Here is a 22,889-nt window from a genome sequence, read left to right as displayed (position 1 = left end):
ATTAGAGTGCTTTTCTGAAAAAGTGAGACAACAAGACTTCACAAACAAAAACTGTTCAAAATACGGGGTGTTTCAAGAAGACGCGTCCGATTTCACAAGACTGTATCTTCTACATGAAAGAAGACAGAAGCTTGTCGCGAATTTTAACTTACGCATAGGGCTACAAAGTTTCTATTTTCAAAAGAATCATCCGATTTTATAATGAAGTAGCTTTTACATGCAAGCAGATACAATATTGGTGTACTCCAAGCGCAGAGAGAATTTACAAAATTGTGCATATGGCGGCTGTGTGGTTTGCTAGCTGTCACTTTCGGACAACGTTCTGCAAGATTGTTTCACTTACCTCAGTGAGTTCCACACCTCCTGCTGTCTGGTCTACGGAGACATGCAAAGTACCTGTCAAGAGAAACTGCGAAAACCTGACTGCAATTACATGCCTCTCTCGGATGCGTCATATTTGCTACTTCATCGCAAACCTCGGTATTAAGTTCCATACTAATTGATATAAGTTACGTGAAGAATAACTAAGTTGTATTTTAAAATATGAAGTCAAAAATGTTTGCAAGCCGGTGCCATAACTGCAAGTACTTGTTTCTGGTGCACTGTTGATAGAATTATCACTCATGGCACAGTCATATTAACAGTCAGTATCTATGTGGAAATCACGACTCTCTGCCGACATAATCGATTTACTAACATCTTAAATCTCACACAGTGTACATCAGTTCTGTATGTTCCCCAAAATACTACACAGTTCATTACTTAGTATCGATGTGATGCCTCTGAGCTACGTCTACGTAATATATCGCGCAGTTCTACGATGAGTGGTAAGAAATGGAGATTTCACGTCATCAAAGTGATGATGATGAGGTCCCATACTCCGAGGAGCGTAGGGGACGATGCGGGAGACCTACACCGCTGTACTAGGCAAGGTCGTAGTGGAGGTGGTTTCCCATTGCCTTCCTCCGACCGTATTGGAAATGAATGATGATGATGAAGACGACACAACAACACCCAGTCATCTCGAGGCAGGGAAAATCCCTGACACCGCCGGGAATCGAACGCGGGACCCCAAGCGCGGGAAGCGAGAACGCTACAGCAAGACCACGAGCTACGTAAGTATCCAGCTACCTTATTCGAATACGATATTATTGAAAATGTCTACGATAACATAGTTCCTTACCAAATGCATTTTTCCAACTTATTGCTGAAGTTTTTAGACCCTCTGCAGATGACACAACGCTACTTTCTAGTGACTGGATTACGGCTCCTCTGTACTATACTCCACGCAATTCATTTTCTGGCTTGTGAGATGCAGAAAATTACTTAAAACGTAGCGTTTTCCATAGTAAGCTCTCTATCTGATCAATCACTAAGAATTAAATAAAATTTACATCTACTGGCAAAATCTGTTCTCAAAAAAGTTCGATGAACTTCAGTTAACCATCTCTTGGCGCGTTTTGAGAACAAGAATAAAGATATTACTTCTCCAGTGGACGTTCTGACTGTTTTTCCATTATAACTTCCACTCAGTAAAAGTGACCTAGTCCCCTAATACACTTTAAGCGCAATCTCAAATAATCTTAATTACTCACAAATTCAAGATTCATTCTTCACTCCATGTGCAGTTTTAACTGGATGTAAACGCAGAATTGTTATTTATTACGGGAGATTTTGGGTTTTAAGCAACTTTCTGTATATGGGAACTATTAAGGATATTTACTTGAAATGGAATTTATGAACTACTATTATTCTGTATCATCGTTGTGTAAATTTTCATAAAAATTGGTTCATTGAATCGCATAGAAGTAAAATAACAGGTTGGCATAAGATGCGCCGTCACCATAGCTGTCATAAGCATACAGTGGGTACACGTCGCGTGGGTACGTCTACGCACAGCATCTCCACAGGCAGTCAGTACTTTCTCTAAAGGCTGAACACAAATTGCTACAGAACAACAACCTTGTTGTTCATGATCATTAAGAAGACTTTTGTAGCCATTGAGACCTGTACTATTTGTAACACCAACGTTCTCACAAAAGGACAGACACATGAGAAATGGCTGACTCTCGGTTGACACTACGTTTACGCTGTTATGGAATACAAGCAAAACTCAACTGAATGCACTGTACGTCGTCAACGGGCACGCAGAGACAATCTGCGGATTTCTCCTTGTGCCATCATCGCCCCAAATCACGCGGCACAAATGTAACTGAATTGTCTCTGTTGAAACAGAGAACGCAAAATGCCTTTGTTGCTTTGCTTTGTTATCGCCATCTTGACAGGGGTAAGGCCGGTATTACACACTCAGATGTCTTTGTCAAATATCTTTCTCAAAAATCTTTGTCAAAGAAATTTGATGGTGTAATAGGGTACTTCGTCAAATGTCGTCCAATATTTCATTAAATCTAGGGCCTCGCTGTAGATTTGATCAAAAAAGTCGCTTGTCTTCTGTTCACTGCAATGTGACATGTTTCCACATGAAGCGCTAGCATCGCTGCAGCGTTCTGTCGTCTGTAATGTTTTTATAAACATTACCGGCAAATACAATTGGTGTGTGCCGACAACTACAAAATTAATAGAGATGTATGAAGCTGATGAGGCGTCTTACCACTTGAGACACCCTGAATACAAAAACAGATTAAGAAGATTGGAGACCTGACCTGACCTGATCAAACCTAACCTAACCTAACCTAACCCTCTCCTGTAGCAAGGAATCGGAATGTTACAGTGAGCCTGTCTTTTGCAGATGTAGCAGTTCTTAAGTGAAAATTGTGCTTTGTGATATGAGGTTACACTTCACTGAGCACATACAGAAAGGTATGCTCATCCATTCTTAAGTAATTGATGTACGACTTGACGTCCTCCACTATAAGCTCAGGTAACAAGTTTTGTTGAATGCTTTTATCGTGTCGTCTTAAACCCCACAGCTTCACCCAGGTATGTTTCCATTTCCCCCCCCTACTTCTCTTCCGCATGTGCACACAGTACAATTGTAGTACATGCAACTGCTGCGGTTAATAACAAGTCGTTGTCAGCCAATTTGAACTTTGACGAAAAATATGATGACAGTGTAAAAGCCCTTCTAGCGCTAGGTCAAAGATCTTTGTCAAATATATTTGACGGAATATTTGATCATATCTTTGATCAAATCTTTGACAAAGAAATTTGATATTGTAATACCGGCCTAAAGAAGAAGCGGATGAGCGAAAGAACAAGTGAATGAGCTAGCTGCACCAGAGAGACCTCTACCAGCAGCCACAAGAACCAGCAACTTAACAACTGGCGCCAAGGTGAACTTTCAGGTTCGATGCTTAGATTAAAATTCACCCCACACTTGTATCTTCATTCATATAGGACATGTAGTCTTATTAAACTGGATGATTCTTTTCGAAATGTCTTCTAATAAAGGAAGTCTCGTGAACCGTTATTGAAGACTGCCATAAGTGAGCTAAGAAAGAGCAGTGGTAACGTTAGAGGCTGCCACAAACCCAAACTGGTGACGTGTGTCCACAGAGACAGCACTGGAGGCGCGTCGCAGGGAGGCGCAGGAGGCGCACTCGGAGGCGGGCGAGCTCCGGAGGCAGCTGGCTCTGGTGCAGGGCTGCGCCGCGCTGCGGGGGCACTGGCTGGGCGCTGGAGCGGCAGGGAGCCTGTCCAGCAGGGAGCCTTCTGCCGAGGACGAGCAGGTGAGGGCTGCAGCTGGGAGGGCCGCAGCAGCCAGCCGGTGAGGGCTGTCAGCAGGAGCATGGTGGGGACGGCAGTGGAACTGTCTAGCCGTGGGGAGAACACTGCCTCTTGGAGCTCGGTAGCCAACAATCTGCAGGAGTGTGTATCAGTTGGGGTTCGGAATGGACTCATTCAGTCTCATCTTATGAAGGTCTCAGCTGACAGCTAGTGAGAGCTGTTAGTTGGAGCATCTGGTGGGGACGGCAGTGGAACTGTCTAGCCGTGGGGAGAACACTGCCTCTTGGAGCTCGGTAGCCAACAATCTGCAGGAGTGTGTATCAGTTGGGGTTCGCAATGGACTCATTCAGTCTCATCTTATGAAGGTCTCAGCTGACAGCTAGTGAGAGCTGTTAGTTGGAGCATCTGGTGGGGACGGCAGTGGAACTGTCTAGCCGTGGGGAGAACACTGCCTCTTGGAGCTTGGTAGCCAACAATCTGCAGGAGTGTGTATCACTTGGGGTTTGGAATGGACTCATTCAGTCTCATCTTATGAAGGTCTCAGCTGACAGCTAGTGAGAGCTGTTAGTAGGAGCGTTTGGTGCGGACGGCAGTGGAACTATCTAGCCGTGGGGAGAACACTGCCTCTTGGAGCTCAGTAGCCAACCATCTGCAGGAGCGTGTATCGGTTGGGATTCGGAATGGACTCATTCAGTCTCAACTTATGAAGGTCTCAGCTGCCAGCTAGTGGGAGGTGTTAACAGGAGCGTCTGGTGGGGATGGCAGTGCAACTGTCTAGCTGTGGGAAGAACACTGCTTCTGTGGAGCTCGGTAGCCAACAGGTGGGAACTAATAATAGGAGTGTAATGGGCATCGCTGGGCATGAGGGAAGGCCTATAGGCGATAAGAGGAATCCTTTCCTGCCAGGAGGAGCATTCTAATGAGGAGGAGCTTAGCAACCAGCAGGTGGGAGTTGCAGGGGTGTGTATCGGTTGGCGTTCGGAATGTACTCATTCAGTGTCATCTTGTGAAGGTCTCAGCGGCCAGCTAATGAGAGCTGTCAATAGGAGCGTCTGGTGGGGATGACAGTGTAACTGTCTAGCCATGAGGAGAACACTGCCTCTTGGAGCTCGGTAGCGAACGAGCTGCAAGAGTGTGTATCGGTTGGAGTTCGGAATGGACTCATTCACTCTCATCTTATGAAGGTCTCAGCTGCCAGCTAGTGGGAGGTGTTAGCAGGAGCGTCTGGTGGGGATGGCAGTGCAACTGTCTAGCTGTGGGGAGAACACTGCTTGTGTGGAGCTCGGTAGCCAACAGGTGGGAACTAATAATAGGAGTGTAGTGGGCATCGCTGGGCACGAGGGAAGGCCTACAGGCGATGAGAGGAATCCTTTCCAGCCAGGAGGAGCATTCTAATGAGGAGGAGCTTAGCAACCAGCAGGTGGGAGTTGCAGGGGTGTGTATCGGTTGGCGTTCGGAATGGACTCATTCAGTCTCATCTTATGAGGGTCTCAGTCGCCAGCTAGTGAGAGCTGTTAGTAGGAGCATCTGGTGGGGACGGCAGTGTAACTGTCTAGCCATGAGGAGAACATTGCCTCTTGGAGCTCAGTAGCCAACCATCTGCTGGGGCGTGTATCGGTTGGGGTTCGGAATGGACTCATTCAGTATCATCTTATGAAGATCTCAGCTGCCAGCTAGTGAGAGCTGTTAGTAGGAGCGTCTGGTGGGAATGGTAGTGTAACTGTCTAGCCATGAGGAGAACACTGCCTCTTGAAGCTCAGTAGTCAACGAGCTGCAAGAGTGTGTATCGGTTAGGGTTCGGAATGGACCCATTAGGTCTCATCTTATGGATTTCTCAGCTGCCAAGTAGTGAGAGCTGTTGGGAGGAGCGTCTGGTGGGAATGGAAGTGCAACTGTAGATATCTGCCTGTGTCGAGCTGAGCAGCCAGCAAGTGAGAGCTGTAATAAATTCTTCTCGTCGTATAATCGCTAAGTTCTGTCTTGGATGCTTTATAGTGCTTTGGGTAATTTTCTGTTTGCATAGTTTACGAGTGTTGTTAGAAGATATTATCTTTTTATAGTTTTCATTCACTTCGTGTCAGGAACTTCCTATGTTCAATGAACTTTGATCATGTTACTCTATGTATTACTGACACTTAGAGGTTAGCTGAACAACTCACTGAAAGATAAGTATTTACTGATTATTACTTTATTGCAGCTTATGTGTGTTGTAGTGCTTATCAGTTAACTGTTAAGACTAGTGTCATGTGTGACAAATGTGAATGTTGCCATAGCCTAACTGGTATGGGATAAACATGTCAGGACAGTAGGTTGATGTTTCACTAAAAATATGGAACACAGAAGCTAAAAAAGTTCAGATGATGCTTTTCTTTGGAATTGTAGATTATGTAGGCCAGACAAGAAAATCGTGGAACAGGCGACAAAGATTTGTGCACTCGAGGCAGAATTAGAAATGGTATATTTTGAATTAGATAAGTTGAAGGAGGAAAGAGACAATGGGAGCCTGGACAAGGTCACAAGTAATAGAGAAAAGGGGGAAATCTTAGAAATCACAAATTCCAGTTAGCAATCAGTTTGTCTTTTTATCTGAAGTAGAGATAGATCCTCAACCAGTTTTTGAGATTGATTGGGTGTACCAGATTCATTCTAACGACTTTACGGACAGATCGGTAGAAAAGTCACGCAGAAAGAAATGAGTCTTGCTCTTAGAAGTAGTCATTGGAGAGGTGTAGGCCAATCTCTACAGGAAAAGCCAGGTGTATAACACCAGGTAACAAACATCGTGAAATCTGTAGCACAATCAGCGCAAGGTGATGCCTGACAGGTGCCAGTGGCTCGAACTGAAAGCAATAGTAGTCTAAAGTGCTTCAGCAACACTGAAGCATTGCTACAGACAGTTTATAAAATTACGTGACGTGATACGATGTAGCAGACGCCCAAAGCTGCTACGCCCAGCCTACTGCAACTGACAGGGGTCAACTTACAGCGACCTGCTATAGTGCCAATAGTATCCATGTGACAGATACCATAGAGGCTTTTGCAGAAATTTCGATGGCAAGGGCAAGGTACTTATTGTAGGAGGAGCAGGAAATAGCGTGACTAGCAACTTAGAATATAGCATTAAAGGTGATTTAGAGGACATAGAAGCAGCAACAGCACATACTCATCTGGGGTTTGTAGAGGTTTTCCAGTGACGTGACCAGCCTTGTATTAACGTGGCAGCTTGTTGTGTGAACAAAGAGCTGAACGAATTGCTTTTGACTGAAACAAAGTCTCATACCTGTGGGACGCCTTTCGCTACAATTGGTCGATGGGGATATACTAATCATGGCCTGCAGCTGAAAATGAGAAGAAAGGGAAGATTAATTGAGCAACTTGCAGCAAGTGTAACGGGGGCCACAAGCACACAAGTCAGAATCCGAGTGATTAAAGGAATGAAAGGGATACATTGTTTTATGTCACTGTCAGGTTACAGACAGAGAGTACTGAAATAAACAGAGCAGTACAAGACCACAATACATGTAACGATTTCCAGAAAAATAAAATTAATTTGTTTCATCAGAACATTGAAGGTTGAAAAACAGGACATGACTTTACTGCATGCGTAGAAGAGGTGGAAAATTGTGAAGTGATAGATGTTATGTAGCCACGGGTGTGGAGAAGTTTAATATATCAGAGATTGTAGACTTGCACCATTTTCTTGTCGAGTTTATATGGAAAAATGAGGAGTTTCAACATATGTAAAGGTTGAACTCAGATAAAAATGTTGAAACAAAAAGTTTTTGTATTGACTAGATCCTTGAAGCACGTGCTTCTGAGTTGTTATTGCAAAATACTTCTCTGATAATTGCAACAATCTACAGATCCCCTCTACAAAACTTTCTGTTATTTATGAAAAATCTAAATGCATTTTGAGCTACATGTCAGACAAAACGCCACAGTTAGTAGTTTTTGGAGATTTCACTGTAGATTTATTGAAAGATATGGACAGCAAAAATCAACTAGAATTATTATTTTAGTATTTCAGTCTAACTTCATTAGTCAATTTTCCATCCTGTGTACAACAAAATAGCAGTACACTGATTGATAAAATTTTTATGAACTGTACTAAGGTGGAAACAATTAATGTGTACCCAACTGCTAATGGACTATTTCATGATGATGTGCAATTAATGTAAATAAACAGTATGACAACTCTGAGGCAGGTTCATACAAAGCAGTAAAACTTATTAATAAGAAAGGATATGATGTGTTAAGAGGCAGCCAAAAGGGATGGTATGGGGTGAAGTATATGTAGAAAGAGATGCTGAAGTCAAATTGAGTTTATTCCATAACCAATTAGTGTTAATATTTGAAAGTTGCTTTCCTAAACAATTATCCAGTATACAAATTTAAAAAAGTATGCTGTGGGTAACTAAGGGGATTAATATTCCATGTAAGAGGAAGAGGGAAATTGATGTAAAGGCCAGAGTAATTGCAACTTGCAAAAAAATACTGTAGCATTTTTAAGGGAAGTCATTAAGATGTCCAGAAGTATGCAAATCATGACATAAATAAATAATGTCGATAAAAAAATTAAAACTGTACAGGGCATTTTCAAGTGGAAGACAGGATAGCCAGTCAGTGTACAAAGTTCGATAATACAAATACTAAATGCCAATGTAGTGACTGATAATTCACAAGCTGCAAACACTTTTAACAATCACTTTCTAAACGTAGTAGAAAATGGTTCAATTGAAGAAGCAAGAGATTATGTTAAAAATATCATTCCACAAAACTTTAAGCAACTAGATGTAACACCAACATTCTTCACTGAAATTAACACAATTATAATAAATCTATAAACAAAAGCTCTTGTGGAGCTGATGGAATTTCAGACAGAATTCTGAAAAGTAGTTACTACTTAATAAGTAATGTCCTTAGTGATATACGCAATAATTCAATGGCAAATGGAAATTTTGCAGACAGGTTAAAGTTTGCAGTTATTAAACCACTTCATAACAATTCATAATGAAGGTGACAAGACAGACTTAAATAATTATCATCTAGTTTCCATACTGACATCTTTTTCCAAAATATTCGAAAAAGTAATGTACTCAAGAGTAGTCGCACTCTTAAGTGGAAACAATTTACTTAGCTTATCACAGTTTGAATTCCAGAAAGGTTGCTCGAATGAGAAGGCTATTTATACATTTATTCGTCAAATAGTATAAACCTTAAATTATAAAATTTTGCCATTTGGTTCTTTTTTGTGGTCTTTCCAAGGCATTGTGTGGATCATGTTACTCTTTTAGAAAAACTCATGTTTGATGGAATTTATGGCCTTATACACAGCTAATTTGACTAATACTGAACAAACAGAATACAAAAGGTTGTGCTGAAGAATTCAAACAATGTCGAAAGGGTAGGAAATTTTAGTGACTGGGGAAAAATCACAAAGGGATTCCCAGAGGGTTCAATTCTGGGTCCTCTCCTATTCCTTGTATGTGAATAGACGTATATGTGAATGAACAATCAAAATTGGTACTTTTGCAGATGATACTAGTGTTGTAGTAAACCCCATTAGAGAGAAAGCAACAGAAGAGTTGATAAATGATACTTTCCAAAGAGCTATTAAGTGGACTCTCCCTAAATTTTGAAAGAAAACCCACACTACATTCTGCTCTATACAACAAATAAAGTCAACTGATGTAGGACGTGAGGAGGGTCAGCAAATACGGTAGCATGCTCCAAATTTTTGGATTTCCATAAGGATGAAAACTCGAGCTGTTACTGAGCTTTTCAAACAATTCAATTCAGGTAATTTTGCTCTTTGCACAAATGCTAATGTTGGAAACAAGTAAATCAACTTCCAGATATATTTTGTACATTTCCATTCAATGTAGCACAGAATAATTTTCTGGTGTAACTCATCTCTTAGAAAGCAAGAATTATGGTCACAAAAGCGAGCAGTGTGAATAATAAGTATGTAACGTTCACCCACGGATGTCATGTACCTCTTCAAGAAGCAACGCATTTTAATTGCGCCTTCACAATATATATATTCACTAACGAAATTCGTCATAAATAATCCATCAAAATTTATGAAGAACAGTGATGTACATACCTACAACATTATAGGGAAAATGACTTACTATCCATTGTAAAAGCTGTAAGTAACAGAAAGGAGATCAGTATGCAGCAAGAACAATTTTTGATCATTTGCCCAGTAACATAAAATATCTGACAGGCAATGAAGCAAGTTTTGAAGCTAATTTAAAATTATATTTCTTGGAAAACTCCTTCTGTTCCTTTGACGAATTTTTATTTAAAACTTGATTGCCAGTTAAAAATATTAAGTAATTAGTTGCATAAGTAGAACTAAAATAATAATGGGTTCATTAATGTTAATACTAATCATGTATAGACTAGTGTATCCTGTAAACTGACTCGTTCCACGTAATTTCGCCAAAAGCATCGTTCAAATGTTGAACGGAACATGTAATTAGCTAAATAACTGTAATAATAAGAACGTGGTAGAGTTGGGGTATGTACGAGAAAGAGCTTACTGGCCATGGGAGAAACCCTGTCGAGCAGGGGAGGTGGGGCCAGAGTGTTCTACTTAGATTTGGTACCATACGCGTTCCTCACCGTGATCCCTTAATAGCCTCAATAATTTAATGTTTAAAACTGCAGCTGTCTAACGTTGAAGTCCCTAGTACGATACTTGTGATATTTTTTGAGGACTTTATCTTGGTCTGTTTAGCCTCTTTGTTGTTGTTGTTATGGTCTTCAGTCCAGAGACTGGTTTGATGGAGCTCTCCATGCTACTCTATCTTGTGCAAGCTTCGTCATCCCCAAGTACCTACTGCAGCCTATATCCTTCTGAATCTGCTTAGTGTATTCATCTCTTGGTCTCTCTCTACGATTTTTACCCTCCACGCTGCACTCCAATACTACATTGGTGATCCCTTCATGCCTCAGAATATGTCCTACCAACCAATCCCTTCTAGTCAAGTTGTGCCACAAATTCCTCTTCTCCCAAATTCTATTCAGTATCTCCTCATTTGTTACGTGATCTACCCATCTAATCTTCAGCATTCTTTTGTAGCACCACATTTCGAAAGCTTCTATTCTCTTCTTGTCTAAACTATTTACGGTCCATGTTTCACTTCCATACATTGTTACATTCCATACAAATATTTTCAGAAAAGACGTCCTGACACTTAAATCTACACTCAGTGTTAACAAACTTTCTTCTTCAGAAACGCTTTCCTTGCCATTACCAGTCTACATTTTACATCCTCTCTACTTCGACCATCATCAGTTATTTTGCTCCCCAAATAGCAAAACTCATCTACTACTTTAATTGTCTCATTTACTAACTTAATTCCCTCAGAATTATTTAATTCAATTACATTCCATTATCCTCGTTTTGCTTTTGTTGATGTTCATCTGATATCCTCCTATCAAGCCACAGTCCATTCCGTTCAACTGCTGTCTCTGACAGAATTATTGTGTCATCGGCAAACTTCAAAGTTTTTATTTCTTCTCCATGGATTTTAATTCCTACTCCAAATTTTTCTTTTCTTTCCTTTACTGCTTGCTCAATATACAGATTGAATAACATCGGGGAGAGGCTACGATCTTGTCTCACTCCCTTTCCAACCACTGATTCCCTTTCATGCACCTCTACTCTTACAACTGCCATCTGGTTTCTGTGCATATTGTGAATGGTCTTTCGATCCCTGTATTTGACCCCTGCCACCTTCTGAATTTGAAAGAGAGTATTCCAGTCAACATTGCCGAAAGCTTTCTCTGAGTCTACAAGTGCTAGAAATGTAGGTTTTTCCTTTCCTTAATCTGTCTTCTAAGATAAGTCGTAGGGGCAGTATTGCCTCACGTGTTCGAACATTTCTACGGAATCCAAACTAATCTTCCCCGAGGTCGGCTTCTATCACTTTTTCGGTTCGTCTTTAAAGAATTCGTGTTAGTATTTCTCAGCTGTGGCTTATTAAACTGATAGTTCGGTAATTTTCACATCTGTCAACACCTGCTTACTTTGGGATTGGAATTATTATATTCTTCTTGAAGTCTGAGGGTATTTCGCCTATCTCATGTATCTTGCTCACCAGACGGTGGAGTTTTGTCGTGGCTGGCTCTCCCAAGGCTATCAGTACTTCCAATGGAATGTTGTCTTCTCCTGGGGCCTTGTTTCGACTTAGCTCTTTCAGTGCTCTGTTGGACTCTTCATGCAGTATCATAACTCCAATTTGATCTTCATCTACGTCCTCTTCCATCTCCATAATATTGCCTTCATGTACAACGGCCTGCTTTCCCTTCTTTGCTTAGTACTGGTTTTCCATCTGAACCCTTGGTATTCATACAAGTGGTTCATTTTTTTCCAAAGGTCTCTTTAATTTTCCTGTAGGCAGTATCTATCTTACCCCTAGTGAGATAATTCTCTACATCCTTACATTTGTCCTCCAGCCATCCGTGATTAGTCATTTTGCACTTCCTGTCGATCTCACTTTTAGACGTTTGTATTCCTTTTTGCCTGCTTCATTTACTGTATTTCTATATTTTCTCCTTTCGTCAATTAAATTCAGTATCCTTCGTTTATCCAAGGATTTCTACTAGTTTTCGTCTTCTCACCTACTTGATCCTCTGCAACCTTCACTATTTCATCTCTCAAAGCTACCCATTCTTCTTCTACTGTATTTCTTTCCTGTTGTTCTTATCAATCGTTCCCTAATACTCTCTCTAAATCTCCCTACTACCTTTGGTTCTTTCAGTTTATCCACGTCACATCTTCTTAAATTCCCACCTTTTACTAGATTTCTTCAGTTTTAATCTACAGTTCATAACCAATAGATTGTGACAGAGTCCACATCTGCCCCTGGAAATGTCATACAATTTAAAACCTGTTTCCTAAATCTCTGTCTTACCATTATATAATCCATCTGAAACCTTCAGGTATCTCCAGGCCTCTTCCACGTATACAGCCTTCTTTCATGATACGTAAACCAAGCCATGATTAAGTTATGCTCTGTGCAAAATTCTATTAGGAAGCTTCCTCTTTCATTCCTTACCCCCATTCCATATTCACCTACTACCTTTCCTTCTCTTACTTTTCGTACTATCGCATTCCAGTCCCCCATGACTAATAAATTTTCCTCTTCCTTCAGTATCTGAATAATTTCGTTTATCTCATCATACGTTTCTTCAATTTCTTCGTCATCTGCGGTCCTAGTTGGCATATAAACTTGTGCTACTGTGGTAGGCGTGGGCTTCGTGTCTATCTACAATAATGCGTTCACTATGCTGCTCGTAGTAGCTTACCTGTGCTTCTATTTTTTATTCAATATTAAACCTACTCCTGCAGTATCCCTATTTCATTTTGTATTTATAACCCTGTATTCACCTGACCAGAAGTCTTGTTACTCCTCCAACCGTACTTCACTAATTCCCACAATACCTAATTGTAATCTATCCATTTCCCTTTTATGTTGCTTAACCGAACTGTTCGTTTAAGGGATCTGTGTTACCACTCTCCGATCCATAGAACGCCAATTTTGTTTCTCCTGATAACTTCGTCCTCCTGAGTAGTCCCCGCCCAGAGATCCGAATGGGGGACAATTTTACCTCCGGAATATTTTACCCAAGAGGACGCCATCATCATTTAACCACACAGTAAAGCTGCATGCCCTCGGAAAAAATAACAGCTGTAGTTTCCCCTTGCTTTCAGCCGTTCGCAGTACCATCACAGCAAGGCCGTTTTGGTTATTGTTACAAGGCCAGATCAGTCAATCATCCGGACTGTTGCCCCTGCAACTACTGAAAAGGCTGCTGCCCCTCTTCAGGAACCACACGTTTGTCTGGCCTCACAACAGATACCCCTCCGTTGTGGTTGTACCTACGGTACGGCTATCTGTATCGCTGAGGCACGCAAGCCTCCCCACCACTGCAAGGTCCATGGTCTATGGGGGAGGGGGTTAGCCTCGATAGGGGCAGTAAAACTCGTGAAAAAGGAAACATGAAACATCAATCCTGTCAGTTAATTTCCTCAAATGGCGTCATTTTGAATGAATGTCATCCAAAGTGCTTCGGTAGCTGGGGCAGTAAAACATGCTAGTATGGTGGTATTCGATAGCAAGATAAGAATTTGAATCCCAGAGGAGGAAGAAATTTCAATCACTACTGGAGAAAAAATTTATGGTATACAGATCCTTGCACTAGATGCTGCACCAATCTCCGATGTGAAACTCATTACTTCTCTTCTTTAAGAAGTGATAGAATTGGGAATCGGACAGTGTTCTGGAAACCAGACTTTGTCCTTTGCAGGCAATGTTCTTGTCAGCTGAACTATCCGGGCATGATTCATGACCCACCATCATTCGGGTCTGTCAGTACCTCTCTCCTGCTCTACAAGTTCTATAGAGGATCTCATGCAAATCTTGCTGGACTGCCACTCTTAGGAGAAATGTATTTGGCACAACATAAGGTTTGTTTCCAGTATTAATTTATCACTCTTTAGCGAAATGAGCGCTATTCTGAAACTGCCTTCAAATTAAAACTGTGTGCAGGTAGAACTGATAGAATAGAAAGAAAATATCCGACACAGAGAGGCGCGTTTCGCCACGGAATCGTTTAGTCAGCGCGAGAGCGTGGCGGAGATGCTCAACACATTCCACTGGCCGGCGTTGCAAGGTCTACTATTAAAATTTCGAGAGAGCAGTTTCTGGGAAAAGGGAGAAATCTTATTACTTCTCACCATATCCATCTCGCGTTAGAATCTATAAGAAAATTCGAGAAATTAGAGCTTATACAGAGGCTAACCTACAATCATTATTGCCACGCAATATTTGCGAGTGGATCACGGTAGTGGGGGATCAGTTAGTGGTACCAGAAGTACCCTCCACCACACGCCATTAGGTGGCTTGCAGAGAATGATGTAGCTATATATTAAACTGTGGTGTTATTTTCTGGTTTTCGAACACGTAATAAGCAGCGGTGTGTACGGAGTAAATAACTTTTTATATACAGCAGATATTTAAGAAGTAAGTCCTGTAATTGTATGCAAATCCGTGAAGATAAATCTTAGAGAAAAACTGAGACTAAAAACTAGGCTAAAAGTTCTTAATGCCCTGACAAATCCTGATGGTTAATAAATATACAGAGGTACTATAAATGATTCATTTGCCTCCAGAGCTCTATATTTTGCGATGTGTTACAATTACAAATATGACTATGCGTGAATAGAACCGAAAACTCAACAAGTTATTAGTGGTGTGATAAGCCATGTAGCAATGTTAATGGATTTACAGGGACACTATAAATGATTCATTCGTTTTCAAAGCTCTACATTTTCCAAAGTGTTGCATGTGGAAATATGACTGACATGTGAATAGCAACGTATTGTCGGCGGTCATCACAGCTGCAGTGATGCGTTATCTGAGCTGTTCCAGTGTTCTTGGGCGTGGTGTTACGTAAACACGGTTAATTACTGTACCTCCACGAGAAAAAGTTACTAGGCCTTACGTCAAGGGCCGCCAGGTTTTTTTTAACAAAATCGGAATTTTTTACGAAACTGAGACAAAAACCACATAAACCCAAAATGCAAAGTAATGTTTAACAAAGCACTGCATTTTATCTTGCTGATCTCTCTGCTCACTTTTCAACCCCGTCAGTTGTATCTTCCATTGGTCCCCGTCGAGAAAACGACAGAACTGCACGCATGTAAATACCATTATTCCAGCTTTTAATGTAGCCATTGACAAACGGTTTATCTCTGTTGGCCAAATGTTCACCATGAGGCTGAACATTCTTTTGGAGAAACATTGGAATGAGGCAACTTTTAACAGGTTTCCGCAGATATTGAGAAGCCACTTCTATGAACTCTAAAACTGAGCGCTGTTTCCCTGTTAATGAAAATTGTTTGAGAGCTTTGTACTCGCTCTCTACAAAGTCAAATCGTTTGTCAAGTTAGATTATACCACCCTGCAAATAATCGGCCACTTCTCTTTTCAGTTTTTTCACGATCATCACTTCCTGACTTCGAGACTACTGAGGATACCACAGGGCCATGAAACTGATCTTCCTTCCTTTGGTTCAGAGAGGTTCTAAAGTGGTTCATGAGGTCAAGTAAGACTGTTACAAACGCGTCACCAGGTTTAAGTTTTGCATTTAATAATGCAAAATAACCACCAATGTTCATTATAGATCCCAAATATGCGAAAGATAATTCATTTTCGAAAACGTTGCTGCATATTTTGGTGTGTACTCCTGCGAGAGTTCAAAGTTTTTCACTATTCGCTGCACGACCGCCAGCGTGTTTGATCTCCTGTCATTCGCCGTCCATCTGGGCAAAAAATTCGTTTAGTTCACTGAGTCTTTTAGTAGACCGATGTAATTCATTACATATCTAAATAACAATGGCTCCTACATCAATATTCTAAGTGCTTTCTTGCTTCGTGATGGTACTCAAGAGATGACAGTTCATGCTATTCCAATCAAGTTTGCGTTTCCTTTGCGTAGATTTACGATAGAATTTTATTCTTGGCAAAATTAACAGATGCGTTGTCAACAAGAAAAAGCTTGCTAAGCTCACGTTCGATTCCAGCCTCAGCTAAGTCAGATGTTTTATTATCACTGTTATAAAATGAGAGACGTTTTGCGCATACATCTCCTTCAGGAGAAAATAACTTACTGTCAGTGGAACGGTTTTAAAAGTGTCTTTTGTGGATGCATCCGAAGAAACAAAATAATTAATAGTATTGTCCAATTGCTTCATTCTTCGCTCTTTTTAATACGGGCCCAGTAATGATGAAATAATTTTCGTTGCTTTTGTGTGTCCACATAAATATTTCTTACACATTTTTGAATTTGGGAAAAACTTCGGGGAAAAACTATTGCTGCGACCCACAGAAACATCACCATGCTATGTTTAACTTAGTCAAACACAAAGGTTGCTTCCGCGGCTATTACTTTTTCTTGCTTTACACTTCCACGAGAGCTTACTTGTATCGGCGTTTTTGAAGTCGAGCGTTGAATAGAAGTTCTGTGTGTTTTTAACGTCATTTGCGCCTCCTTGAGTAACACTGAAATAGGAGGGTCACACAGTACAATGATAATTATAATCATTTTTACGTTTTGGAAGCCACAAGCAAAACTGTGCTTCATTCACTATGGAAAATAGTTTTCAGCTTCAGTTTATTTTTCGGCACCGACACTTGTTTCGTTCGCTGTCTGATGACGAATCCATATTTGTAAACAATGTTTCGTGGAGGACGCTGCACAATACTACTTAGTTGTTCGTGCAGGGAGTGACTAAGCACTGTTATTGATCGACTTCTGACTCGCTACTCGTAAACAACGGCTGTTAGTCAGATTCGGCAGCTTAGGTCTCTGGCCAAAACTAAAAAGAGAGTTTTAAATTTCAGTAACTTTCATAAGACTGCCCCTCATTTTTAAATCCACAATGAACAATTTGAAGTAGAGAGAGCTAACGCGCTGCTTCTTGGACTCGGGTAGGCGCGCCGGCACCGGGTCGAATCCACCCGGCGGATTAACGACGAGGACCGATGTGCCGGCCAGCCGGGATGTGGTTTTTAGGCTGTTTTCCACATCCTGCTAGGTGAATACCCGGCTGGTCCCAATGTTCCGCCTCAGTTACACGGCACGCAGACATCTGCACACATTCGCACTATTCCATGGATTACACTCGACGCAGACAGTTGGGGTACACTGATTCCGTCCTCGGGGGTACAGGGTGGTGACACGAAGGGCATCCGGCCACTCCTAAACATTAAAATGCCAAATCCGATTAACGATGGCTGACCCTGCGGGACGAAGGCTCAAGCGATAGATAGAATCATAATGTTGCATAAAATATTGTCCATTTTTGTCTGATTGGGATTTTTACATATCCCGACATGGTTTAATCGGGAGACGGATTTTCAAATGGAAATTCGGGACAATCTCGCCTAAATTGATATACCTGGCAACCCCCGTTAAGTCAGCCGACATGGGGGTCCAAGGGAAGTGAACCACATCATCTTCATCTTGATGTGTTGCACTTCTTCTTGTTACGCCCGTCCTTGCTACGAAATGGGAAGAGGAATTCCGTCTTATGCAAAATGAAACAAAACAGTTAGAAACTGTGTATTTGGCTTGAGACAGAGTAACTGACTGACTTTGAGAGTGAGACTACTTAGCAACTTCCAACAAACTTTACACATGATTTCAAACCTTTACGAAACTTTTCCTCGCTGGAACCCCCACAAAATCATGAAAGGAAATAGGTTTATCGCGTACTACATTTTGGCTGTTCGTGCCATAAAACTTCAGAATCAGACATGACGTTTTAATTGATTGTTTATTTACTACCGACTCTATTCGCAAGACAGTTTGCAGACAGTATCCACGTATACCGCTGAATGTATTTATAAAATTACACAGTATCATTGTACGATATATGGTGCAGCAGATACGATGTCATAACATTTAGATTATGAAAAACTAGACCCTGCTTAAAACAACGCACAGTTAACACTTAACATCAGTCGTGATGTTTTAATTTATTATTTATTTACTACCACTTCTACTCGCAACACATTTTGGAGACAATATTGCCATTGATCAGTGAATGTATCTGCGAAGTTACATCATTGTATGTCACGTAGTTCAGGAGGTATCACAGATAAACATTTTGATGCGTGAAAAACTAGGAAATTACCCAGACTGCGCTCATTCATAGTTTCATAATGGAACACTTATTAACTTCCAACAAGCTTTTAGCGTATTTCCAAATCTTTCCAAAATTTTTTCTCATTTATGTGCTCCACGTCAAATATTTATCATCTGATTTGATCCATTATAAATGGTTTTTGAAAGCCTGCGACTGTAGATACAATAGGTTTGTTTATAAATAAATAAATCTTCTGCTACCAGTCACGATTTTTTATTTATTATAGTATTCGCACGACGCGTTTTGAGAAATAATTCCCATTTTCAAGTGCGTTTTTTAAATGTGTGTTAAGCCATTTCTTTTCATGTTGTCAGTCTACCTACATCTACATTTATACCCCGCAAGCCACCCAACGGTGTGTGGCGGAGGGCACTTTACGTGCCACTGTCATTACCTCTCTTTCCTGTTCCAGTCTCGTATGGTTCGCGGGAAGAACGACTGGCTGAAAGCCTCCGTGCGCGCTCGAATCTCTCTAATTTTACATTCGTGATCTCCTCGGGAGGTATAAGTAGGGGGAAGCAATACATTCGATACCTCATCCAGAAACGCACACTCTCGAAACCTGGCGAGCAAGCTACACCGCGATGCAGAGCGCCTCTCTTGCAGAGTTTGCCACTTGAGTTTGTTAAACATCTCCGTAACGCTATCACGGTTACCAAATAACCCTGTGACGAAACGCGCCGCTCTTCTTTGGATCTTCTCTATCTCCTCCATCAACCTTATCTGGTACGGATCCCACATTGATGAGCAATTCTCAAGTATAGGTCGAACGAGTGTTTTGTAAGCCACCTCCTTTGTTGATGAGTGTGTGTGAGTCTGCTTCATTTTGTTGACTTTTACTGTAATACATAAGAAACGCGATTTTTTGTTGGGTATCAATTCTTTCTGTGAGGTTAGTGGCTAAAGCTTGAGAACAATTTGTACTTACAGTTTTCTAATGGTCCATTTGTGTGAAATATCAACACCAGATACACAGAGGACATTAGAGCATACACACACAACAAACACACTACATCAGCAATAGCAACACACATACATAATACAGGACACCCATTTGGAAAAATTGAGCAAAATGTCAAAGTACTCCACCGACTAAATAAAGGACATAAAATGGATTTGCTTGAAGAACTGGAGATATATTCACAATATAGAAAATATGAAGATAAAATATTAAATGAAAAACTTGAAAGTGAATCAGTGAATTTCTTCAGATGTTTCGATAGTATACTTGAATAAAAATAGTAAAACATAGAAATAAGCACAAATGTAAAATCAGTATAAGTAATTCATGAGCCAAATTGTGAAGATAAATAACCTCTGTACAAAAGCATATCATAATCTGTGGAAGACCTATAATGTTATCTCTGTGAACTACCTGTAAGAAGATCTTTGTAACTGTTTTGTTTATATAAGATATTTTCGATGTGTAAAGTGTACAAGTTGTGTGTGATGTTAAGTGTGTGTGAGACTCTACACAAATGGACCATTAGAAAACTGTAAGTACAAATTGTTCTCAAACTTTAGCCACTAACCTCACAGAAAGAATTGATACCCAACAAAAAATCGCGTTGCTTATGTATTACAGTAAAAGTCAACAAAATGAAGCAGACTCACACACACTGACAACATCAAAAGAAATGGCTTAACACACATTTAAAAAAAAACGCACTTGAAAATAGGAATTATTTCTCGAAACGCGTCGTGCGAATAGTATAATAAAGAAAAAATCGTGACTGGTAGCAGAAGATTTATTTATTTATAAACGATCCTATTAAATATTTATCATATTAACTCATTTGTGAAGCAATCAGACGTTTTAAGCTATTTTATACACGAGAGTTCGATTCTCTAAAGAATTGGAGTTTACTGGTAATTTTCTAACACTGACTGACAGCACATTCTTTTCTGAAGCACTTCATTAAAAAACGGTGCTCATATACTACACTTTGGTTCTACACGTATTACATATCGCCATGATTTTGGTGAAATTTGTTCTCAGAGTATACGTGGCAAAGGCCATCTCGATATGGGGATTCCCAACTAGGATGACAGAACCAGCCCTCTGTTGGCGGATGACAAAACTACTAGCTCTTACGACCAGAGGATCACAGGGCCATGAGTTTTGGAGCACTACCGCGAGATGGCATGCCGCTCTCTCTAGCAGTTCGATTTCACGGCTGCTCCACGTTGTACTTACATAGTAAATCCTTTGTCATCAAATCTTAAATAATTTTCCACACCAACAAATAACGAAGTCCCAGGTTGCTTCTATATGACACAGGGGGTTAAAGAATTTGATAATATTCGCCAAAAATGCGGTTTAATAACGTATAAATCCACAAGACGTGTCTACTTCCTATGCATTTCACGCCCTTACACAGAAAGTGTTGAAAATCACAGTATCGTCATTCATTCACATTCATTCTAAGCGCATCACCATCTCATCAGATTGAGATAATTATTTTTTACTTATGTCAGAGTATTTTCCTTAGTTTTCAAACTGTTTTCATCAAAGACTGAACAAGACTAAATATGGCCACTCCAAGACAGCTTCCTTAAGGGAGAACTGAATCTTAGATGATCTTTGCTGTTATGCTGTATTTATGTACATCTTTTCTTCGTTCCACAGCTAGTTTTGGCTTTTTAAGCTTTCATCGAGTGCTTAACTAGAACAAGGTGCCGTAGTATATAAATAGCAACACTTTGACATGATGTGCTTCCTGTCGCTTAGGTTTCCAAAGTGCGTCTAGATCTGTCAAATCAAAGCACTGAAAAATTTGTAAATGAAAACGAAGGGAATCAGATCACGATGTTAGCTACCACCCTATTTTGATAAACGTATCTTGGGAACGGTACGTAAATGAGTGATCGGATTCACCGGAACTGATTTTGGCCCAGCGGTTGTAGTCTAGAGATGGATCACACAAAACCGTTCCCACTTTAAAAAAATTACGAGTTATGAGTTCTTTGTAGATTTTTTAACTGTGCCGAAAACTAGTACGTGCAGTAAAAACAGTAAGAAGATAACTTTGTAAGCAAACGAAAACCGGTCAGATTCTAAGTAGCCTTCCACTTTCGTATATTTAAAAGTTTTTAAAAGTGTTTGGGGCTGGCTCTCGAAAGCACTCCGATATTTGTACTAAGCACTCCGATATTTGTACTCTTGATGCTGACAAGACGAGTAGCAAGTCGAACTCTGCGCGCTCAGCACGGCAGAAATGTCTTGAGCTGCCGACGATTCACTGGGGTAGCGACGTTTTGTCAAAAAAGGGCCATTATGCGTGAGAGGCTGTTTGTGTCTAAGGACTCCAGGTAGAGACGAGGTACTAACGCACAATTTAATCAACTATTAAAAAGAAACTTCTGGCAGAATACAACTATGTGTCGGCTCGGGGCTAGCACCTCGGACCTATGCGTTTCGTGGTCAAGTACTCTGCCGACTGAAACATACAAGCACGACTCACGACTCGTCCTCGCAGCTTTACCTGTGCCAGTACCTCTTCTCTTATCTTCCAAATTTCACAGAAGTTCTCCTGCAACCTTGCGGTCTAGCACTCTTGGAAGAAAGAACACTGCGGAAATATGGCATATCTACAGCCTGGGAGGTGTTTCCAGAATGGAATTTTCAATCTGCAGCGGAGTGTGCAGTGATCTGAAATTCTTGTCAGATCAAAAGTGCGTGCCAAACCGAGACTCGAACCTGGGACCTTTGGCGATCGTGGACAAGTGCTCTACGAACTGTGATACGTGAGCACGACTCACGAATCCCCCCCTCCGCACCCCTACTTTGCCTGTACAGTTCAGGTGGTAGGGCACAACTGAAGATCTCAGGTTCGAGTCCCGGTCTGGTACACAGTTTCATTCTGCCATGAATTTCAGACCAGCATACACTCCGCTGCAGACCGAAAAACAGATCGGGGCACTCTCTGTTCCGTATTTAAAGTTAAGATTGGAAACCATGATCTTGAACACGAATTGTTGCTGCTAACTATTTAAACTACAGCTACATACACACGAAAATATTCTTACAAATATTGTAGGTTTCTAAATCAGAAGTTGCTTGGTTGCAAAACTATTGTAGCATGGGGGATCTGTTCCATCTTTTGATAATTTACTTGGTTTCAAAGTCTCAGGTGCCGTGTAAATCGCGCCTCCTTTTCATTAAAATCAATTCACATTATTTTTGGCTTTCTGAATTTTAGTTGGCAATCGGAGCTGATGGTTGCGACAGCATGCAGGGCTAACTTCCAATCAAGGTACAAGTCCCAGTTAGAGAAAATTCGTAACCGTCTGCCTATTGACACGTGCCCTACCTGCGACTCTAATAATTCTGACAAAAATTATCACCGAAACATTACCATTAATAAGATGAGGTTAGAGTTCACAGTGATCTGACACCTCAGAATTTATTATATTTTAAACTCCAACAATACAGTGTTATTGCTGCGAGCCTAATCACTGTCGCTCTGCAAAC

General features: G+C 40.8%; 1 protein-coding gene across 1 annotated transcript in view; it reads left to right on the top strand.

Annotated features, from left to right (window-relative positions):
- The first annotated feature begins 820 nt into the window (after positions 1–820).
- Positions 821–22,889, top strand: part of LOC126295950 (uncharacterized) — an 87,157-nt gene continuing 65,088 nt past the window's right edge. The window contains exons 1-2 of the mRNA XM_049988091.1: positions 821–827; positions 3,517–3,689. Of these exons, the coding sequence (XP_049844048.1) occupies positions 821–827; positions 3,517–3,689 (180 nt within the window). The remainder of the gene's footprint in view (positions 828–3,516; positions 3,690–22,889) is intronic.

Source organism: Schistocerca gregaria, chromosome 1 (assembly GCF_023897955.1).
Source record: "Schistocerca gregaria isolate iqSchGreg1 chromosome 1, iqSchGreg1.2, whole genome shotgun sequence".
Lineage (NCBI taxonomy): Eukaryota > Metazoa > Arthropoda > Insecta > Orthoptera > Acrididae > Schistocerca > Schistocerca gregaria.
Note: the sequence above shows the minus strand (reverse complement) of the source record. Positions and strands in the feature narration are given on the sequence as shown.